Source organism: Patiria miniata, unplaced genomic scaffold (assembly GCF_015706575.1).
Source record: "Patiria miniata isolate m_02_andy unplaced genomic scaffold, ASM1570657v1 HiC_scaffold_3, whole genome shotgun sequence".
Lineage (NCBI taxonomy): Eukaryota > Metazoa > Echinodermata > Asteroidea > Valvatida > Asterinidae > Patiria > Patiria miniata.
Window position 1 is genome coordinate 37,260,969 of NW_024037069.1, and position 22,593 is coordinate 37,283,561.

At 39.6% G+C, this 22,593-nt stretch overlaps 2 protein-coding genes across 4 annotated transcripts in view; both read right to left on the bottom strand.

The window, feature by feature from the left end:
• The window catches only part of LOC119737688, a 66,561-nt gene extending 61,370 nt beyond the window's left edge, over positions 1 to 5,191 (bottom strand). Inside the window, exons 1-2 of the mRNA XM_038212225.1 lie at positions 5,020 to 5,191; positions 3,472 to 3,493 (exon numbers count right to left, since the gene is read on the bottom strand). Of these exons, the coding sequence (XP_038068153.1) occupies positions 3,472 to 3,493; positions 5,020 to 5,064 (67 nt within the window). The 5' untranslated portion in view covers positions 5,065 to 5,191. The remainder of the gene's footprint in view (positions 1 to 3,471; positions 3,494 to 5,019) is intronic.
• A 6,664-nt stretch (positions 5,192 to 11,855) lies between these two features.
• On the bottom strand, positions 11,856 to 21,812 carry LOC119737312 (protoheme IX farnesyltransferase, mitochondrial-like). 3 transcript variants are annotated; one of them, XM_038211568.1, is made up of 8 exons: positions 21,626 to 21,812; positions 17,626 to 17,822; positions 16,960 to 17,323; positions 16,342 to 16,466; positions 15,302 to 15,372; positions 14,335 to 14,567; positions 12,532 to 12,959; positions 11,857 to 12,382 (listed from the first exon to the last, which is right to left on the bottom strand). In XM_038211568.1, exons 1-7 carry the CDS (start codon positions 21,690 to 21,692, stop codon positions 12,547 to 12,549), a joined length of 1,470 nt encoding a protein of 489 aa, XP_038067496.1. In that variant the 5' UTR covers positions 21,693 to 21,812; the 3' UTR covers positions 11,857 to 12,382; positions 12,532 to 12,546. The 3 variants fall into 3 exon arrangements, with proteins under 3 accessions (XP_038067497.1, XP_038067496.1, XP_038067495.1); XM_038211569.1 differs by lacking the exon at positions 21,626 to 21,812 and adding an exon at positions 21,237 to 21,421 and having other exon boundaries at positions 11,856 to 12,959; XM_038211567.1 differs by having other exon boundaries at positions 11,857 to 12,959; positions 21,626 to 21,811.
• Between the last annotated feature and the right edge of the window lie 781 nt (positions 21,813 to 22,593).

Genomic DNA, 22,593 nt, shown 5'->3' on the forward strand with positions numbered 1-22,593 from the left:
CAAAGGTGGGGGGGGGGGGTGGCAACAACATAAAAACTCATGCATACACACTCTAGTTTGATTCTGGGACGAATTATGAACAGACGAATCTCCATGGGCGTCGCGGGGGGGGGGCGGCAAGGGGGGCATTTGCCCCCCCCCCCCCGAAAACGAAAAAAAAAGAGAGAAAAAAAGAGGGGCGAAGCCATATTGCTGTTAATGCTCCCCTGCTCACGCTCGGAAAAATGATAAATTGAGAATATAATGCAAAAGTTAAGGAATTTTGGGGAAACATTTGCTTTGCCCCCTCCCCCTGGAAAAAATCCTGGCGACGCCCATGCGAATCTCCACAATAAATGTTTTTGAACAAAGAAAAAAACCAGGCAAGGTTTGTGAGGCTCGTCCAAGTTTGCACATAATGATTGATTCTGAACTCTGATTTATTCAGGGGAAGCATACACACACAGTGAGCCGGGTTTAGCCCTATACGACTACACTGCGGGGCTAGCTAGCGGGGCTTACAAGACGTGACAGTCAGGTTGGTCGGTTGGTCCGCCGTCGGTCGGTTGGTCAGATATAGCTTACAAAGATGACACTCCTAGCTGACTTCCAGAAAATGTTAGACGACAAAAGATTTGCATTGGCTTCCAGTTCATGCGCGTGTCCAGTTCAAAATTTTGCTTTTTGATTTCAAGGTGTTTCGGAACAAGGCACTCTAGCATATTTGTGACCCGCTCTGCAAAAAGGAGTCTCCAAAGTCCCGTTGTGCTTATTTTTATTTATTTATTTATTTATTTATTTATTTATTTATTTATTTCGTGTTATTTTACCAGGGTAGCCCCATCAGTTGTCAATGAACTGTTCTCCATGGGGGCCCTAGTAGGCTTAGGAACTGAACTGTTCTTCTTGTTCTCCCTAGTAGGCTTAGGCCTACGTAGACAAGACACTCTGTCTCTGTAACTTTCTGTACCTCGATCTTATAATAAACTGAATGACTCAAATTAGGTTTTGCCCTTCACCGACGTTTAAATTCCATCTTATAAACTGAATGACAGTGCCTTTGTTATTGCCCGACCGACTTTGTGGAACGTCGCTACCACACGAGCTGAAGAGAAGTACAAATGAGGATGAGTTCAAGTCTGCAATCAAGACACATCTCTTAGAGCAACAATGAATTACAATTTTATATGCCCTGGTGACTCATAATTTTGCTAGTTTAGTGCTTGTCGTTTTTTTTTTAACCCTGAAAGGGCCGGGTTATTTTGACCATTTCTCAGCCGGGGAGGGGGGGGGATTCTGCCCCCCCCCAAGATCTCGGCCATCGAGTGACGAAAAATTTTGAAACTCGGTACATGCATAGAGCAACTAATCATGACTACACCCAAGAAATTTCAAGACTATAGGTCAAAGGGCTTTTGAATTATGGCTAATTAATTATACATATGTACGAATGGTAATTCTGCTCTTTGTAGGCCTACACGACGTATATGGGAAAATTCAGTTTTCACGGCGCGTAGCGCCGGAGAATTAGGTCCGATTTTTATTCTGTTGGTATCAAAAGATGCGCAAGGCTCGAGTCTAAAAATTCATAACAGCTTGGGTCGCGAAAAAAACATTTTTTAAGGCTATCGCGGAAAAAGTTGGGGGGGGGGGGGCGAATTCCGCTCCTGGCCCTTTTAGGGTTAAATAATCTTCTCTTATTAATGTTTTAATTACATTTTTAAAACTTCTAATACTGTATTGCATTGTACAGCGCTTTCGAATATTTTTAATAGAAATGGTGCTACATTAGAAATGGAGGGCGGGGACGGATTGTGGCCACAAAGGTGATCACATTTTCGTGTTTTTTTTTTTCTTCTAATGCCAAAGTATACAATTGGGAACGTGGCTGATCTTATTCGGGTTACATTCTCAAGCACTTTGTTTGAAATTCCATTGGTGCGAATCTAAATTCAAATTCAAAATCCATATGACATTGCACAATAAATTATTTGACCGTCAAGTTTGCAAGTTCGCCTCCTCTTGTAGCTGTTTAGCCGAACATTTTGCACTTGGCAAAATTATAGAATCCCCGTGAGAAAGGCGCCTGCATCATTATGCGCTCGAATTGTTCATGCGTTGCTAGAAAAACCCGCGTTCCAACTATCTTCACTGGAAAACTGCACTTTTTGCCAGAAGAAAACTTGCACATATCCCTGTTGGTATTAAGAATGATAGGCGCGGAACAATTCTGACTTCTGATTTAAAGATAGTTTACTGTGCTATTTTCGGGTTTCACCTCGAAAAATAGGTTTTTTTTACAAATTGTTATTTTCCAAGCAGTGTAAATTTTATTCACTTTTGAGTGAGACATCGAACGAAAACAAAATCGATTGTTTTTCGGCTATTGAGTTAGTTCTTCACAAAATTCGAATTATTGTCTGCCAGACAAAAACATTCTGCTCTCGTAGGGCGGGTTCATTTGTGCGCGAAATGAAAGCCCTGCTTCTTTTTTTTTGTTAGAGAGTTGCAGCCACCCCCCCAACAAAAATCCACCGTTTTCGTTAAAACAAAACATACAAATTAAAATTTAGTTAGCAGAAAAAAAGCCTTTTTTGTTTAGAACACGGGAATGCAACTTTAACGTTTATCTGCTTCTTATACAAGGTAAGTTAACAAAAAAAAAGAGAGGAAAAACCCAAATGGAGCCCCCGATTTTTTGAAGAATTTCTGCATGTATCGCTTTCCAGATCCAGGATATGAAAGCCCAATTAATAAGCTTTCTTTTAGTAACAGAATCATTGAAATCGCTCATGTACTTTTCCAGTTATGGAATATTGAACACACCGTTTTTTAAAGCCTTGTCCATAAACACGGATCACATTAAAGGTAATTGATATTTCAGCAAAACGAAAACTATTCACATATAAAAAAAACACACATCAGAACACTCTCATAACCATGGTAACTGGCACAAATAATAACATTTTTTAAAAACCTGCTGCGTCCAACGTTAACATAAAATGCTTTATAATGTCAAGAGTTTATAGTCTTGCCCTGGCTACCCCGGAGACCATGGGATTATTTGTGATATCATTTTCAGGATACGACTGGTTTCATTGTTACTGAAATATCACGTACCTTAAAGTGATCAGTGGACAAGGTTCAAAAACGGTGTTTGTGTTCAAAATGCCATAACTGGAAAAGTACATGAGTGATTTGAATGATTCTTTCACTAAAAGAAAGCTTATTAGTTGGGCTTTCATGTCCTAAATCTGGAAAGCATTATGTAGAACTTCTTCAAAAATCGGGGGCACCATTTTTTTTAATTCACCCTGTACAGTGAACGTTTTTGGTGCGATGACGCTTTTTAGATAGAGGTAATTTTAGTGCATGCAATGTGAAACTTCTTTTTTTTTTGGCGCTACGCCGCGCCCCGAAACCACTGGCTAACCATATTTATTTTCAGATGAAATTGTGGTTATTGTTATTCGCATTTTATGACGTACTTACCTACAAAACTCCCAGTCAGAAACTGCAAAGAAATGGGAGGGAAATACAAAATTAATACAAAATAATGATTTAACTTTATATTAATTCTTCTTCAGCTTGCGAAGCATAGAAATCATCAGAATGTCAGTGTAAATTACATACGGAAAATGTTTTGTTTTCTAAGTTTAGTCCACTTATGTTAGGAAAGCAAACGTTTTTAACGCAGTGGTGCAAACATTGGGACAATAAATTACTTTATAACGTTTAACATTTAGAAACGTAAAGTTCCAAAAACATTGGTTAAATATTGATAACAGTTTTGAATATGTTGGTAGGCGCGACTCTTTTTTATATGGGGGGGGGGTGGAAGTAGGCCTTTATTATATTTATCAGATTAGTGATGTAAACCCGCAAAGTGTGAATTATGAAATGAAAGGATCGTTGTATAATACAAAATTACACCAGTTTTAGCCCATCTAATTTCAACAATAATGCATTGCTACTTCGACGCGACAAGAACGGATACAATTCATAGTTTTGTCTCTGTATCAGTTTAACACGTGCGACCTGCTGGTTACTTTGCGCTTTCTCTCAGATTTGCTGCATGATCATATCCCATAAAGTTTTGCCTAAAGTGCCAATTTAATTGTTCCCAGTGCTATGAATTATTTCACGATCTTTCCCATCCATTGATATTTTTTCCCAGACGTTGGTTTCACGAAAAGTGTTGATGTTGGACTCACTCAAATTTCATCATGAACATCTCGTTAATACGGCAATTTTAGCATTAATCGAACAAAAGTTTTCTGTTTTATTATCAAGAATAGCTAAAAAAGTAGGCCTATATAGTGGTCCTACGTCAATCCATCACTTATTTGTTTTTACGTCCTTTGAACACATTGGTTGAAATAACCAATATATTGGTTTGATTGGTAGTTATGTGTCCAACCAATCTTGGTTTGGTTGGACACATATCTACCAATTCTAGCAATATATTTCTAGCAATTTTTTTTTAGGGTGTAATGTATATCGGTGGTTCCTTTGGCTCAGTTGATCTATGACGTTTGATATGCAATATTTCATTTGCATATGGACTTAATGTCGTAATTTATCATTACCAAACACAATACAAACATTATCAAAACTTGACTTTTACAAGTTCTCTTCAACATGTTTTATACAACTACACTCTAAAAACTGAAGTGTTGAATTCAACACTTACATGTGTTCAGTCAGTGCAACACTTTGAAAGTGTTAAATCCAGCATTTTAAATATTAAAGCCAACACTTGCAATGTTAATTCAACATTTTAAATGTTGTAAAGAGTTGATTCAACATTTTTCAACTTTAACACTTTGAAAGTGTTGAATCAACATAATCAACATTTAAAATGTTGAATTAACATTTTAAGTGTTGGATTTAACATTTAAAATGCTGGATTTTAACACTTTGAAATTGTTGCACTGACCGAGCATATGTAAGTGTTGAATTCAACTCTTCAGTTTTTAGAGTGTACAGTATTACGAATGTTATTCAAATATCTTTTGAATTTAATGCCAAATAACTTACCCAAATTAGCAGCAGACAAGGCAGTAAAGTCTCATCCCACATCATTGCAAACCAATATAAATGTGTCTTTTAACGGCCATAAAAAAATCCAAAACCAAAGAAGCGAAGATTGATGCTGGCTGGAGAGTTTTATGTTTAACACGCCACTCGTCAAGTTCTCGTCTTTGTAATTAGTACGTGCCGCAGACTGCATCCAGCCAAAAACTAATATTGCTTGCGTTCTGCGCACGAATCAAGACAATAGGGTATCGATTTTGCACCCGCCAACCAAGGGCGGTTTTCAAACAAGTACTGTTTCATGTCTGCATTTTGAAAGAAAAAAACGGAAGTAGAGATTTAAATAAAAAAGTGGGCGGATCTTACAGGGCCGGAGGAGGGCAGGTTTAATTTATGAAAGGACGGATAGGCCAACTTTCGTGGGGATAATTTCATGGAGGTATCAAAGATGCATAATTTTGTCTACCAATTTTCAATGTGTAGGCCTATGTTTTGTTTTAACGAAATGTGTATGTGTATGTTTTGTTTTAACGAAACCACAGCCATTTCCCGATTTTGGGAGTCTGAAACCCTCCGAAATTAGTCCTGTAGACCAACGCCATTTTGAAAAATGATGCATGCGCTCCGTTGCAAAATAGAACAATTTTAGGGTACAATTTCATCCGAATTTCACAGACATACGAGCTCGTAGTCCTGTGCACGGCTTCCACCCTCTTTTTTTTTAACTGATAAATCGAGAATATGTTGAGAACAGTGGCGTAGCCAGGAATTTTGCAGTGGGTGGGTGGGGGGGGGAGGGGGCGCTGGAACATTTCATGGGGGGGGGGGCGTCATGTAGATCAATGATAATTTGTTTTAGAAACTCAAAATCTCAGTGTGGGGAGGGGGGGGGGGCGACTGGGGGGGGGGGGGGCGACGAGGTTTCATGGGGGGGGCTGTCGCCCCCCCCCCACGCCCCCCCCCTGGCTACGCCACTGGTTGAGAAATACAGGAATTTTGATAAGCAGTATTTTCTTCTTACTTATTCCCGTAGGACTATACCCGAAAAAATTAGAAATTTTTTTTCAATGTCTTTTTTCCTAGCTTTTGAATGAGACATCGAACGAAAAAAATCCACCGACGTTTAGTTATTAAATTATTTCTTAACAGAAATTGGCCCTCCAGGGCGGATTTGGTTGTGCGTAAAAATGAAAGCCCCCTTTCAGGGATGATCATCTATCTTTGGATGGGATTTTCTCCCAAAAGTCATTTGTTAATCCCTCCAGAAAATGAACAGAAAATGAAAGATGATGAAAATAAGCTTTAAGTTGATGGGCGTCTCAAACACCTCAGAGACTTGTGAGTATTTTTTCCTGAATTTCGGAAGAGGGCGTTTTATCATTGGGTTTTATGGCAGTTTAGTCTGCAACCTTAGGTCGGGGCGAACTGGTCAAAAAGCGACATGATAAGTCATAAGTTATAACGTACGCCGTAATGAACATTCGTTATCCAGTAAAGAGAGAGATGGGTGGATCTGGCCATCCCTGGGAGCGGACTTTTTCCTCATCGATGCCCCCACTAAGTTACGTTGCGCATAAAACAGCCGTCGGCTTTTCCATCCAGTCGAGCTCACGGAGGAGACTTGTTAGCTTTTGGCGGCATCTCTTCTCCCATTTCATTGCCATGGCAACGGTGATTCGCCACACCGGTGCGAATCAAATTGCTGTTATGATTGTGCGCGTCATAAACATCCACGCTTGACGAAAAACCTGTTGAAATCTCACGGACGGCTACAAAAGATTCTGCAATCGTATAATGATATGCACAAGGCTAAAATTATGAAACTGCGGTAATAGGCTACCTGATTCAGGCTCTAAAAAAAGTTTAAACGCCAGGGCAAGCAGCCAATTATTCTATGAGAAGAATTATGAGGGGCGTGGCTCCAACACTGGTAAAGAGGGTTTGAGCGTAATTTTGTGGACGAACGTATTTAAACGCTGGGGTGGTACCTTCCAAATGTCTGCAATTTCCCGGGGACGAAATGTCTAAAATTCGAATAACGGTTTGCAAAATAACCCGTTCCGGTAATGTGTGGTAACTGGTGTTGTTTATTATAGGATGTAAAAAAAATCCTCCAAGCTGAAAAATACGTGCACTGTTGGAAACAAATTTAAAAAAACGGACCAGTGTGCAAAATTCAAATTTGACAATTTCGACAGCTATTTTAAAACTATTTATGACATCAATATTTTTTAAATAGCTGTTGAAATACATGTAATATGCCATTCACGATAATTTCAAGATCTTCATCCACATGTTCGTGAAGTGCCTCTTTGTTATTCCTCCAAATTCCAATGCCGGTTTTCCTACATTTGGTCGATTGGTCATTGTAGTAAGTTCTTCGACCCAAGCTTGGCATTTTCAGCGCTAGTTGGCAAGTTTCCACGATCTTAAGGCAATTTTACTAATGACAGAACAACAGGTGATCAGGTGAAACAACCGCATCGATACATTATTGTGATGACTTCTCAAGGGGATGCAATCATAATGACAAAGAGGATGGTTTAATTTGGTTAATTGCCTGGCGCACTGCGCAAGACGGGTATGTTTCGTGCCAAGTTGATTGATGACGCTAGAGAGTTGTTACTGCAAGGATGTAAATTATCTTCGAAGGAATGATGGTTACATTTTCCCGCGCTGTATAGCATCCATAAGTATGTACCGATTTCGTCAAATTGCAGAACGTGTAGTTGCATGCTCGTAATTTGCGAGAAACGCTTTAGCACCAGCTACATGGACAATGTGTTTCCCCCCTCCATTAATAAGCTTTTACTTCGATCGTTATTAAAGGGAAGATACAACATTTGCAAACATCTCAAAACGAAATGATCAAATTATCACAAAATACCTTACTGGATTGTTAGGGAATGACAGTCTAAAAGCGTCCTGTAAAATCGTGGCTCCTGGTGTGCCAACATTTTCAAGAAAAATTGTATATTTCCAACGCTGGTCGGCCGACCAGCGTTGGAGAAAACTGTTTTTTTTTCAAAAACTGCTTGCAAACTCTTTGCTGCAAAAACTGCAAAAACTATTTGCAATTGATTACACGCCTGTGAAGGGGTACAAGCCTGCTAGACTGATTCTCTGAACTTACAATTCCCCCAAAGTCTATAAATTCTCCGTTTCATCTTAAGTGGGGTCAGGGAACCTGACTACAAGAAAATGAATGATTTTCTTAATTTTTCCAGCATCTACAAGCCTAAAACGTGAAACAAGTCATATTAACAATATTTGCTATAACATACTAATCCTCCAAATCCATTTGTTTCTGAAAATTGAAGCAAAAGCAAATGTTGTACATTCCCTTTAGGCACATAGGATCATTTGCATTTATCCCAAAAGTAATATACTGAATTGTTATCACAAACCTTAGTTTTAAGACTTGGATTAAAGATTGCACTGGCACTAATCAGGGGTGTGAGTGACCACTGATAAAAATAGCTGAAAACAGCTGAAAAAGGTGTAAAAAGCTGAGCTTTGGAAATCTGCTATACTTTTGTACACAGCAAGTGAGGGGAAAAAAGCTGAAATCCAAAACAAAAAAGCTGAAATCAGCTTTTAAACTGAGAGTTCACACCCCTGACTAATAATAATAATAACTAATATCTAATTCTTGTATAGCGCCAAATCCGTCAAAATTGACGCTCAAGGCGCTTCAAACACCCTGTGAAATTATTCCATCTGGCTTGCTGTCATGAACAAAAAAATCATCAAGAAATGTATGTGATTTCACAACGTTCAGTCAATTTACTGATTTTTGAAATAAAGAGTGCTATGGACGAAATCCTGTTTCGTCATCAAAATGTTGAGCATGCCTTTTCTACTGATTTCTCGAAAAGCGTAAAATACACTGAGCTGAAAGTTCACCAGGTTTGGTTTTGAACATTCTTCTTTGGATTTAGAGTGGTGTTATTATTGGAAAACGAGCAAAATGAATAAAATGCAAAATACATTATATGCCTATAAGGCCGTGTTTACGTTATTCGATAGGACAAACGGGGACAATGAAACTCAAATTTTTATTTGAAAGGTTATTTATTCATACTTTCAATTGCTAAATTGAAACCAATATCAACATGCATTCATATCTGGTCTTAAAACCGCAATTCACATAGTGCTTTCTTGTACTGTTGAACTCGGACCATTTGCAACAGTCTGCTTTGAGAAAACATGCAAAGGTCCAATAATCTATTTGTATTCAATATGAATACATACTGGTCATAACAACCAAGGCCCACTGGCAAGTGCATGGAGGCTGGTGAAGGCACACATTAGCAATTATGTACAAACATTAATATAGGTTTTCCCGGCCAATTCCCTGAAATATTCATTCACTTCTGAAAATCAGTCATTCATTTCCGTCTGAATTTGAATGCATGTCTTTAATCCCATTTCAATTCAACGAAAGTTCAGTCGTTTATATTGTCCGTGCATTCGGTTTTGAGAAACAGACGGCCAATTACGTTACATGTGCATTCATTTACGCAAGCATACTTTTTCTATATTGATTTCAGGTATAGCTAATTTGATTGATGGTTAATGAAAAAGAAACCACTAATTTTATCTGGTGCCGATGGCATTAAACTAAAAGTGAAATAGAATGGTGAATGTTTGAAATCTCCCTCTAAAAGCAAAATAGAAGTCTTGTAAACGAATCTGAATGAGCATAAACGAAAGGTGCTGCTCAATCACTCAATTGATTGAACTGAAATGGAATCGAATGCTCCAGTAGCAAAAACGAAACGCCTATTCAGGGCGATTTTCAAATTAAGACGAAAATGAATGACCGATTTTCAGAAGTGAATGAACATTTTAGGAAATTGGCCGGGAAAACCTATAATACACCAACCACAGATTATGACACTACTTTTTTTCCCTTAAAAACTCTGGATTAGTCCCTTTGTTGCATTACAATCAGACCAGTTATCCCAATAGAAACTGAAAAGAAGGTAAAGTTCTATAAATTTGAATTGCAAATTCTGCCTGATCAAAAAGCTTTCCTTGAACTCAAACTCTCAAAACATTTCTCAAATCACCTTCTTGAATTAGGAAAGATTCTCACAAAAATGGAAAATGAAGTAAAGGTTTATAATCAAGATTAGTAGATTTCGCGAGAAATGAAGGGCAAAAGTGTACTTTGGGACCCCTTTCCTGTAAGACAACTAAATCCACTTTTTATGTTATTGGACTCGCCAAGATACCTGGCGATGTTGAAAAGCAACAGGAGTGTCATCGAGAGAGGGCGGTATTATGGATTTTATGAGGTAAAATGATGAAAATGACCACACCAAAAAACCAACACCACCACAACACCAATATGAAGATGCCTGCTCATGCGTGATGCTATTGCTCAGACACAATGCGTTGATGCCCACGGCATCAACTTGATTTTTTTTTGATAATTAAGTCATTCTTTTTGTCAAAATACTGTTGAAAATCTTGAAAACTAAGGCAAAGGAAGATTGCTTGAGGTTGCATAAGTCATTTTGGAGCAATAACAACAGTTTTAGAACTTAAGAAACGAAGGGTCATGAAGTACACTTTTACCAAATTATAAATTACTGACGAATTGTTTGAAAGCATTAACATAACTCTAAAAGACACATTGTGGTTTAAAACCACCCATGTGATGGGCTCTTGACCAATAGGAATGAGGAGTCAGGTTGGCATAGTGGTACTTTCCTTGCCTTCCACCACCGTGACCCGGGTTTGAATCCCGCCTGGGCCAATATGTGGATTAGGTTTTCAGTCCCTGCCTGATTCGTGGGTTTTCCCCAGAATATTCTTCTGGGGTTTCCTCCTGCCTCTAAAACTTAAATTTCTTCTCATTGTCTCCTCTCTACAGTGTCTAGGGCGCTTTTGAGGAATCCTTGGTTTCATTACTAGAAATAAATAATACTAATATTAAAAACTGCCTCAGGTATTTATGAATGCTAGATAAAAATGATATGTACAACAGTTGTCTGCTGAAAATTGCAGATATATGAAGCCCCACACAGGCCTCCTGGTATGACCATTTCAGAATCTGATATATTTACACACAGTAGATTTGAAATTGCAAAATTTAAGTACCTTCACCTTTTAAACCTGGTATATATTGGTGCAAATGCTGGAGGTATCTGTCCTGTGAAGGAACAACCAGAATAATATTAACCCATAAGTACTTGTATTGCACTGTATTACCTTGTATTACAGTCGACTCTCGTTAGTGCAAACTCTGTTAATACAAAATTCTGGTTATAACAAACATAAAGCCTTGGTCCCAACTGTGCATTTATATGCACAATGAATGGGACTGATGTTCCTCTTAATACAAAATTCTGATATAACAAACAATTTGGCTAGGTCCGAACGAGTTTGTTATAACGAGACTCGACTGTACACTGTATTACATTGTATTACATTGTATTACATTGTATTACATTGTATTACATTGTATTACATTGTATTACATTGTATTACATTGTATTACATTGTATTACATTGTATTACATTGTATTACACTGTATTACATTGTATTACATTGTATTATGGTAACCCTCCTGCTGTCTGAACAGTCACAGACAGTCAACAAAGTCAATCCTCTGCCCCTGCCATGCCTTTTACACAGGGCCTAGTCACAAACAGTCAGATCATATTTCCAGCAAGCACTGTGACTAGTCAAATTCAGTCAACGACAAAAGCAGTCAAATGGTAGGCACAGCTGGCTTATCATTGTCAATCACCTACAGTCAAAGCATAGCTGTATCAAGTTCCATAAACAGTCACAGCCAGTCAATCCTGCTTTATGTAGGCTGGGACACTTGATTGATTTTGACTAAAAGGACAACTTTGCACAGAATGTGTTTGCATAGGAGAGGTACATTGTATTACTCCTTGATGAATGCAGAAAGCAATTGTGCACTTGGGCGGTTAAGGAGTAATTAGTGGGGCGCTTTGGGCGGTACAGGGCCGGGGAAGTAATGGGATAATATAAATCAACATAATAAACATATGCATTGGCTGGAAGTTGTGACATATTGAAGCATAATTAATATAATTGTTGTAACTGATCAGATCACGGCAAAATTAGCAAATTCTAAAATGTGATCACACAGTATAAAAAAAATGAAAGATTATTACCTCCTATACACTGACAGGGAAGCCTATGTCAAAGAATACCCATGACATTGCACATCCGTAGAAATATACATGAAAAAGGTTTAAAAGTCTGAAAGATGATGTCACCATTGCAAACTCTTCTTGCTGATCAACAGCAGCAGCAGCAGCAACAGCAGCAAGGTGAACTTGAAGAGTCCCTTCTCCGACTTGCTGTCTAAATCACGACATCAAGATGACATCATGCAACTCGCTGCAACTCCTTCAAGAGCCTGATCCAGGTGCAGACTCTTCTTGATGATCAACAACATCAGCATAAGCAACGGAAGGTACAACCATTGAAGAGCTGCCTGTCCAACTTGCTGTCGAAATGACGACATCATGATGACATCATCATAAAGTCGCTGCAACTCCTTCAAGAGCCTGATCCGGGTGCAGACTCTTCTTGCTGATCAGCAACAGCAGCATAAGCAGCGGCAGGTGCAACAAGGTGAACTTGAAGAGCTGCTTGGCCGACTGGCTGTCTGCCTTCCGATAAAACCGCCAGCCCAGGTGAACCAGCCAGAGGTTTAGGGGGAGAGAGTCCAGGGCGAACGTCCAAGTAGTCAAACCTATTACCGGAGCTAGGGTACTGAGTCCCAGCATGCCTAGGGAGTGACGCAGGGCCACGCGACGACAGAGGGAAGGGTTGGTGGTAGCCATCATGCGGTAGCCCCCTCGGGAGTAGTCACTGCGTAGATTCCAGCTCAGGGCGTTGAAGTGTGGGAACTGCCAGCAATACAGGAATCCTGCCATCAGGAGTGCGCCTGTAAAGCATTTCATAACAGAGGAATTGCCATTATGTTAAATACAGCAGGCATGTCTTGCCAGTTCATGTTTACTTTTTATGTGAACATCTTGGCACCAAGCACTGACTGGACTAGTCACAGACTCCCATGTTAGAATTTACGCAATTGATATCTGCATGATCGATTGAACGGTACTTGAGGTCAGCATTTTATTAGGAAAAAATGTTGCAACCAGCGCCACTTCAGTGGTTGTGTACAAAGTCTATGGAGAGTCACAAAAATTTGTATTTCCTAACAAAATTGGAAATGTTTCTCAGTCCCAGATTCATGTCTTATCATCATTTCTGCAATGACTGACCTTCAATGAGATGATATATGAAGAAAAAGTGGCGTCAGGTTGCAACATTTTTTTCCATTTATTTTGTTTTAGTCATCAATTCCCAATATGTTCAATATGTTGCAAGTTGTAATATTTTCTTTTCTTTCACAAAACTCATTTTTGAGTCCCCAAGTGGTATTTAGAACGAGGCCTAAGCACCAAGGCTGTGACGACTAGGTTCTGTGAATAAGTAGGAATAGGCGTGTTTGATATGGGGTTATGCCCCAACTAAAGTAATGGCCCCAATTATATTAGGGTAGATCCCCCCCCCTTACTTTGGGAAGTCCTAACTATGATTGGGTATAGGCGTCAGCGCCTTGTGAATTTCAACAGTCACTACTAGTTGCGCTGGTTCCACATTGTTTTGGGGGTGTTTTCAATCCGAACAGGGCCCTGCACATGAATAATGTCTGGGTCCTACAAAGCATTAAGCCTTTGATGCACTTTCAAAGTAATTTACCGAATCATATGTGTCTACATATCATTCATTGTATAACCCTGATTTACTCGGCTATGAGTGATTAAATTAGAAAATACACTTTTATCACTCTTTATTGGGTCGTTTTTTTAATTACTTGGATTACAGATTTTGAGGCGTGCGTGACTAGTGAATTTCAATAGGCATGACTAATTTCAATATTCGAGAGATTAGTCACGGCATAACGACTAGTCTATAAGTTAGAAATTTATAGTCGCGACTATGAATGCTTTTTAGTATTGGCGAGTAGTCGTACACGCCTAAATGGGTAAATCCCAATTATGATTTGGGAAGTCCTTAGTATGGGCTTAACAGATACAACCTGCCATGAATACAAGAAATTCACAAGTATTTGCTTGAGTCCAAATTCTTAAAAGCCTAAGTACTTAGATCAGTAAGATCACAACGCCTCGTTTCTATTAAGGTTTATTTCTAAAACAGTTTATATCCATTTGGAAAAAAGTGAAAATGTTGAACTGAGAATATCTTTGACTTTATTGTTCTCCTATATTTTTTTATCAGTAAGTCCTACACACCTGGTTCCAGCGCACCAGTACAAGCAGCCCATCCTATTGCAGGTGGTAGCGCACCGACCACAGCCCCTACCCAGGTATTGACGATGCTAAGCCGCTTCAGGGGAGTGTAGACTGCCACGTACAGGGCCCAGGTGCTAGCGGCTATGGCTGCGGCTAGGGGGTTGACAGTCAGGGCTAGGATGCCGACTCCCGCTGTGCCGACAACCGAGGCAAAGCCGACAGCATGGAGAGGGCTGGGATGAGAAAGTGAATGCTTGGATTGATCTTAACACGTCTTTAACCCATTGGCACTCACACAATAATGTTAAAGTAATTTACCTCTCAAACAGTACTGTTTAAGAGTGAAGACCTCAACAAGAAGTTTCTTAGAAGATCTTTTTTTATTTCAATAATTTCTTTTCACAGTTGAACAAAGAAATTGACTGGGGCGGGGTTTGAACCCCTTAGATTGCCGTTCCGATGGTCTACCAACTGAGCTATCCAGCATGTATGTTTGTCAATATCTTTGTCCAAGAGGCGCTAGTCAAAAGCCATTAACCGGTATATGGATCTTTCTTGAGAAAAAAAGGGAACAAAATTTAGAAATCGACCTCTCATATTCCAAATAGCTAAAATATCACTAAGAAGTTCAGGAAGAGATGGCAACGATCAAAATATCAAAGCAAAGATCCACCTGTACAAACCTTCCATAGTGAAAAGGCACAGGGATGGACACAATTGTGACAAACGTGTCCACCCCCGTTACGCCTCTCCATGGGAAATTTGTACGGGCAAAATTTGATATGCTCCTCTTAAAATGTAAAGCTGGTCATCTCTATTTCTTACACATTTTTAAGGATAGGTAAATGAGATGAAAGGATCCAAAGGACATAGGAAGATTTGAAAATGTTAATCAAATCAAACACTTAAAATCACCAATCTTCTTTTGAAAAGTATTTTTTTAAAGTTCATTTGATCATTTCCTTACCTCAGAAGACCCTTGACAAGGACCCTGTTTCTCGTTCTTGCCATCTGCGAATCATATGGAACCTCAAAGTACTGCAGGAAGAGGGGAATGCTTCTGTTGTTAATCGTTACATTTTGAGTAGCAATGAACATCAAAGAAAATATTCCATTACTTACGCCGGTGCGAGAGTATGGGGAAAGGTGAAGAAACGGAAATATTTGCTAGGATATTTTAGTTTAAAGGGAAAATACAAACGGAAAATTTGCAAACATCAAAAAATAAAACTACCAAATCATTTTGAAATACCTTGCTGGACTGTTAGTGAATGACAGTGTAAAGCATCCTGTAAAATCATGGCACCTGGTATACTGTCATTTTCAAGAAAAGTGGTATTTTTGTATCAATTTCCAACGCTGATCGGCCGATCAGCGTTGAAAAAAACTGGCTTTTTTTCAAATACTGGCCCCAGTTGACCATCGCACTTGTTTGCAATCGATTACACACCTATGAACGGGTACAAGCCAGCTAGACTGGTTCCCTGACCTTACAATTCCCCAATATATTTGAAACTGCTCTGTTTCTTCTTTAATGGAGTCAGGGAACCAGACTGCAGGAAAATGATTGTTTTTCTTGGTTTTTATAGCATTTTCGAACCCAAAACCTCCAAAAAGTCAGTGTAACTATATTTGCTATATATTTCCAACCCCCCAATTCCATCCATTTCTAAAAATTACAGCAAAAGCAAATGAAATATATTCCCTTTAAGAACACTAATTGTAATAATAGAAGGTGGATAAAAGTATGATGGAGCAGTTATAAACGTGGGGTTTAAACCAGGCTAAGGGCCTGGTCACCAATAATGGGCCGAGCCAAAGGTTAAAAACCACAAGAAGGCAAAACGTTGACCAACTTTTTCAATCAAAAACCGCAAATGGAAAAATATAGCTTCTGGCCCGCTGTCTGCTCACTTCTGTAACCAAAATTTCACAGAATAGTTCAGTTGGAGGTCTTGGGCCCAATCTCCTTGTTTGATGTTACATCAATCAAATAGTTTAGCTTACCTGATTGACAGTGTTTGCTGAGCATGACGTCAAGAAGGTCCCTAGTGCTGTCAGAGCACACGTTGATAGCTCAAACACGCCCGGTGCCATGCCGTAGCCAGCCAACGCTGAGATGACTACCAAACCTGAACAGTTGAAAACAACGGGTTACATACGCTATGCCTAGAGGAACAGAAGATGGCACTTTGCATTTTTTAACAAAAATTGAATGAAAAAATTCCAAACTCAACTCATAAGATTAGAGGCCATAGTTTGAATGGATGGAAAGTCATGGCCTAGCGATGGAGTGTCATGGCCTAGCGGTTAAGAACACCGACTCATGCTCTGGTGTTTCAGAGGCAACAGTGACGTGGGTTCAAGCCCGGGTGGACACTTGTGCCCTTAAGCAAGGCACTTAACCATTATTGCTTCGTCCATCGGATGGGACGTAAAGCCGTAGGTCCAGTGTGTTGTAATGCAATGCACGTAAAAGAACCCAGTAACACTTATCGCTTAAAGAGAAGTGGTTTGCCCTTGTGTTTCTGGCCTTCTGTTAAAACTCACCTGCGGAGTCCTTAGGAGAAGAACCAACCAAGAATCATGAATCTAATATACAAGGATTTATCTCCTTTTCATCACCTGTAAGCCTGCTCTTTGACAGCTGTAGATACAAGGAGGGAAGCTGACCCAGCCCCACTCTCTGTTCCCTCCACTGACCCAGGCTGGGTTCCGCCACCCCTTCCGCCTCCTTCTCCTCCCCTTTGTTCCCGTCCTTGGGCTCAATGGGGCAAGGGGTGACCTGGTCCACGGTGCTCTGTATGGCCGTCTCCACTCGCTGGTTGAGGTCCTGGATGGCAGGGGACCAGTCGGCTGGGGACCGGTCGGGGGAGTCTTGGGTGGGTTTGGGGACGGATGTTTGGTCAGACGTGGATGGGTGTGGGTCAGGGTGGCTGGCTGGGACAGGATACGGCTTGACGGCTGAGGAGGCATACTTGCTTGTAACCTGTTTGTAAATAGGCCAGAAATTGATGGTCATCACATTTTTGTTCAATGCTTTATAAGTTTCAATTCATTCACATACTTTGAACATTTACATTATGAAGAGGTCTATAATGGAAGGTTTTAGTAAAACCATTCGGTTTGGATGAACTCTCTTTAATTCATTGTTTGACACATTTGTGTTAAAATTAAATAGCACTGAGGGGGTTATTGTGCAATGTGCATCCAGTCTGTTGTGGGCCTGTGGCAAGTTCTATATTAATTTCCAATCAACTGTGGTAAGACCTTTTGTGATGAATCACTCACCTGTTTTGTTCGATTCTTTTTCCCAGCTCGTTGTGTGACTGAAGCGCACAGGTGCACCGATCGCCTGGTCTGAGCATGCAGAAAGCTGCTCAACAAGGCAGAGTACCGAGGAAGAATCTTCAGTGCAAACTGATGCATAGACATTGTCATTCTTGGTTGGTTACCAGCTCCGGAACTATTGCACACATAGCATGGTTCTGAATGCACAGAGTGAAAAAAAAGATCCAAATTGAAATTTCAGGCTATGTACATGTACACCTGGCACAAACAGAAACTAAGCAGTTTTTATAATCATCCTTGTTTGGACATTTCTCGGTGAACAAAAAAATCTGAAATCTACGTTTTGTCAGGGAAACTTTCCAGTTCAATTTGATACCTCACTTGGGAACACTGTAAGAAACAATAAGAGCACAAGCACAAAAGCTCCTGAAACCCCAAAAGTAAAAGTTGCACTTAGAGAGATTTTCAATGGGCATTGCAACACACATTTGAATGCAATGATGCACGCCCCCATTCAATTGTGTGTTGCAACGCCCATTGAAAATCTGCTATTGTTACGGAACCGTCTGGTTCCCTGACCCAATAGTATTCAACGTCAGGATCTTTGGCTGTTGGAACCAGACTATCACTCAACTAAATGGTTCTTGGCTTTATTTCCCTTTTTAAAAAAATCCACGGATTACGAAGACACGGATTACTACGAAGAAAATGAAATCTACTTAGGCGAAGTAAAAAAAAAAACATGTTTAGCGTCCCCGCCCGCTTCCTTTTTAGAGGCCGCCTCCTTTTTTTTTTTTTTTTTTTTTTTTTTTAAAGACAAAAATTGATAAATTTTAACGATCTCTGATGAAAGAAATCGTATTTTTAGACTTTTATACCGTGTATAAAGCTGTGGAAATAGTCAATTAGCACGTGCGTCTGCACGAGAGTCTATCATACATTCACCCCGTGTGAAATATTAACTGGTTCTCTACATCTCAGAACTCAGGACTAGCAAATAGAAAAGTGTTGAAAGACAAGGAGAACACGGAAACCAGCGTACGTGTAAACGTATTACCATTTTTACAGTCGCTTGAAAATTTATAGTACATCCGCGTGCAGTTGTTCTGCGCACGTCTACAGTGATATAAATAAAAACGGCTGGATTTGAGACTATTCATGCAGAATAAGATGTACGGTGTAAATTGAAAGCAAATGACCTGCCGCCTCTTCATCGTGTTCACTCAGCTGTTTCGCGCGTGTTGTATTTTTATGAAATATTCCCTAGCTGGCCAAGGGTCAGAGATACACAATGGTGTTTGTTTGTGTGTTGATTCGAACGGAAAAAAAAGTTGTGAAGCCGTGGTTTGCACGTACTGTGGTCGATGGCAGGCAGACTCTCAGTGATATTTTCGCCGAGTTCTCGAGTGGAGAATTTGATCAGAGAGACCCAATTGACGACAAATATCAAACAACGCAGGTGAGTACAAAGTTTTTTTCTCTCATAAACATCAGTTGAAGCGTAGCCCAGTGAAAGATTTTACACATTTTCATGATTTCATGTTGTCACCGTCAGTACTATATTTTTACACCATGACACTACCAAATCATTTCACGTTGACCAGTCATGCCAGTTGATGATCGTTCATCATATCACGGTCATGACCGTCGGTGTCGCAAGGCAACCACCCCAGAGATTCAATGCATTTTATTTTTTGTGAAAATGTGCAATTTCTGTCGTTGATTTGATCATGGCTGAGCTGACACTTGCCTGTTTTTTTTATTTTGTAGTAGATAGGCCTATGGCGTGTCGGGTACATGACCCACGTCTTTTTTTTTCAAACATGGAAAGACTATAGGCTGTGGTGTGCCGGGTACATGACCCACATCATGTTTTTGTTTTATTTTTGTGGGTGACCTACTTCAGGTTTTTTAGACTAGGTTGTGGCGTGAAGGGTACATGACCCACATCATTTTTTTTTCAATAGGGAAAATGGGGTACGGTACATGACTCGCCAACAAATTTAATCGTGGATGACGTGTGGCCCACTTTTTTTCTATGGGAATTCGGTGTGACCTGTATGGTGCATTTATGATCGACCCACATCATTTAGATGAGCAATGTAAGAAGGGTGATGAAGATAGAATCAAATACAGATTTTGCCATGACCTATTGTAAGAACTTGGACTGTTCTCCTGTAAGATCATCTGTAAGATAAGACAAAATAAATGCTAATATTAAAGGATATAAGATATGAAAATTGTTTCATTTGCTACTTTTATTGTTTTGTCTTTTATCACTAAACAATATTCACTTCCCATAAATGCGACATCACAAGAGGCTAAAGTGACGTCATATGGTGCAATTGCGCAGAAGAGATGTTCGGTTTTGCATAGTTACATCATTTTGGTCTCATTTTCTGTTGCATCTTGCCCATAAGAAGCCAATATGTCATTTCCTGAGTCCAAGTGGCGGCCATTTTGAAAAAAAGCTGGTAACCATCTTGAAAAATAGCCCGGCCGCGTTGTCTTGAAAAATGTGTCGGGCGGCCATTTTGAAAAGAAAAAAAAAAAAAAAAGGGCCTCCTCCTTCCTTTTTGTCAAAGAGGCAGGACGCTAAACATGTTTTTTTTTTTATTTTGCCTTAAATAAAAAGAATGGTTTGATTAAAAACATGAAAGTACAGAAAACTATTTAAAAAAAAAGAGCAGCCCGGCAGCAGTTTCAAACCCGGATCTCCAGCACAGTAGTCCAATGTGTAATCAATCGAGTTACGTGTCATCAAGAGTGTTTCGATCATTCCAAAATGACTTGTCATGTGCAACCTCAAGCAATCTTCTTTCTTGATAAGCCTAGGTTTTAGATAGTGGATATTTTGCCGGAGGTAATGACGGCAAACTAACGATTACTAAAGGTTTGCCGGCGGCAATCCATATCAACAGAGGGCACTGTACTCTTTAAAATAGGGCTGAATTATAAGATGTATTAAATTCCCACCAAAAGTTGTGTAGCACGTTTGGTGTAATGGTTAAGCAAAGGCTTTCGAAAGCGGGATGACTCGCGTTCGATTCCGACCGCACCACATTTTAAAGTTTTTTTTTCTCATCCCAAAATAAATAAGAATATTCTTCTTTTATTATTTTAACATGTCTCAAACATTTTTTGCAGAGTATTACATTTTCTTTTTCAGATTTGTGGCTCTGGAGGATTTTTTTTTAAAGGGAAATAAAGTCCGAAATTATAAAATGGTCTGAATCCCATCTTGTGAATACGAGGTAACAACGATAATTTTGGCATGGAGCCAGACTAAAACTTGTCACCGGAAAATGTTTAAGTACAAAAAAACAGTAACTGCGCATGTTCAGTGCATATCCGGCAAACTAACATTTACTAAAGGTTTGCCGTCTCCGGAAAAATATACACTGCCTAGTTTTTATAATGTTTTAAACAGTACTTTGGTTACAATTGTGACTTTCTTGTCTGATGTTATTGTCATGCTTGTCTTATACCGTCTGCATCGTTGCAGTCCAGGGAAGTCACATTGCACTGCAGCCTGCACTGACATAGGCCTACTGAAGCCAATTTTATTTTATCGCCCGTGTTGAAATTTCGCTCCAAATTCAAAACCCTACCCTCTCTCCACGTCCACCAAATTAATCCTTCCACATGACGTCATCAGCAATCTAGATGAATAGCTCCATGCTACAACTAAAAGATTTTCGTTATCTTATAGGAACGGGGTTCTACTACACAACAGCCGCACTTTGTAGTTTGTAGCTTTCACTTCGCTCAAGCACATGGTTAACAATGATGGCCTACGTGCCGTACGTGCATTGTTTTGACAAAATGATAAAAAAAAAAAGTGAACATGATGCATGAACTTCTCTCTCGACGATGCGGTATTTTAGTCAGCAAAACCACGTAGTGTGACTATGTTTCCCGTCAATATAATCTAAAAATAATCCCAAGCTCATTATTTAAGTAATTTTATACAAACTCAACACAAAAGACTGTTTCTTACCACATTTTGAGAGAGTTGAAAATCGCCGGTAAAGTGGTGAAGTTCTCTTCGCGAAGGTCGCTGCCATTTCGTTATGTATGTAGTGCTCCAAATGAAATTGACTCAACTTGAAATAGTCCACTTTTTCTCAATATCATCACTATATACCTCAAGTTAACAAAATTAACAATAACATACTAAAACTAAAAATATAGACTGAAATGAGAGATGACATTGAGACTTTTATATCATTACAATATTCGAGTTTACTAAAAAAAAAAAATATAGGGAAACATTTTGTTGTGAAACAACAAGATGATTTATTTTTGTCACGCCCCAACTATCGCATCGGTCCCAACTATAGTTGGGACTGTCCCAACTATAGTAAGGACTGGAGTTGGATTAAATGTTCCGCGGCGCTGGCAACGTGTATTCGTCGTGCATGCATGCCGCAAGGCTGGCCGGTCACGTGGTACTGCCTAGTTGGATGAGTTGTCCAGCTGCTGGGTTTTATTATCCAGCAACATTTTGCAAAATTCAAAGATTGCCATGGCCGGCCAACTATAGATGGGCCCCTACCATAGCTAATGTCAAAGGTCTCAAGTCGGACATGTAAGCAGAGCTGTAGAGAATGTTTTTTAGTCGTTTATCAATGTAAACTATAGTTGGGACTGCCAAATAAAAATATTGCGGTGGCCCAACTACAGATGGTCCCCACCCATAGATCATTTCATTGGTCCCCAGTAAAGTCAGATGTATTAGAGTTGTAGGGAATGTTTTATAATCGTACAACAATGTACACTATAGTTGGGACCGCAAAATAAAAAGATTGGGGTGGCCCAACTATAGATTCGCCCCATCAATAGCTAATTTCAGTGGTCCCCAGTAAAGTCAGACGTGTATCAGAGCTGTAGGGGACGTTTTATGGTTGTACATCAATGTAAACTATAGTTGGGACACCGCAAAATAAAAAGATCGGAGTGGCCCAA

What these genes read in the sequence shown, in the direction of transcription:
- LOC119737312 (XM_038211568.1), bottom strand. Translation starts at nt 21,692, where the DNA reads ATGGCAGCGACCTTCGCGAAGAGAACTTCACCACTTTACCGGCGATTT. An exon ending in GTCAAAGAGCAGGCTTACAG is followed by an intron (nt 16,467 to 16,959) that starts GTGATGAAAAGG and finishes TCAACTGTTCAG; the next exon opens with GTTTGGTAGTCATCTCAGCG. An exon ending in TACTGGTGCGCTGGAACCAG is followed by an intron (nt 12,960 to 14,334) that starts GTGTGTAGGACT and finishes AATGCTTTACAG; the next exon opens with GCGCACTCCTGATGGCAGGA.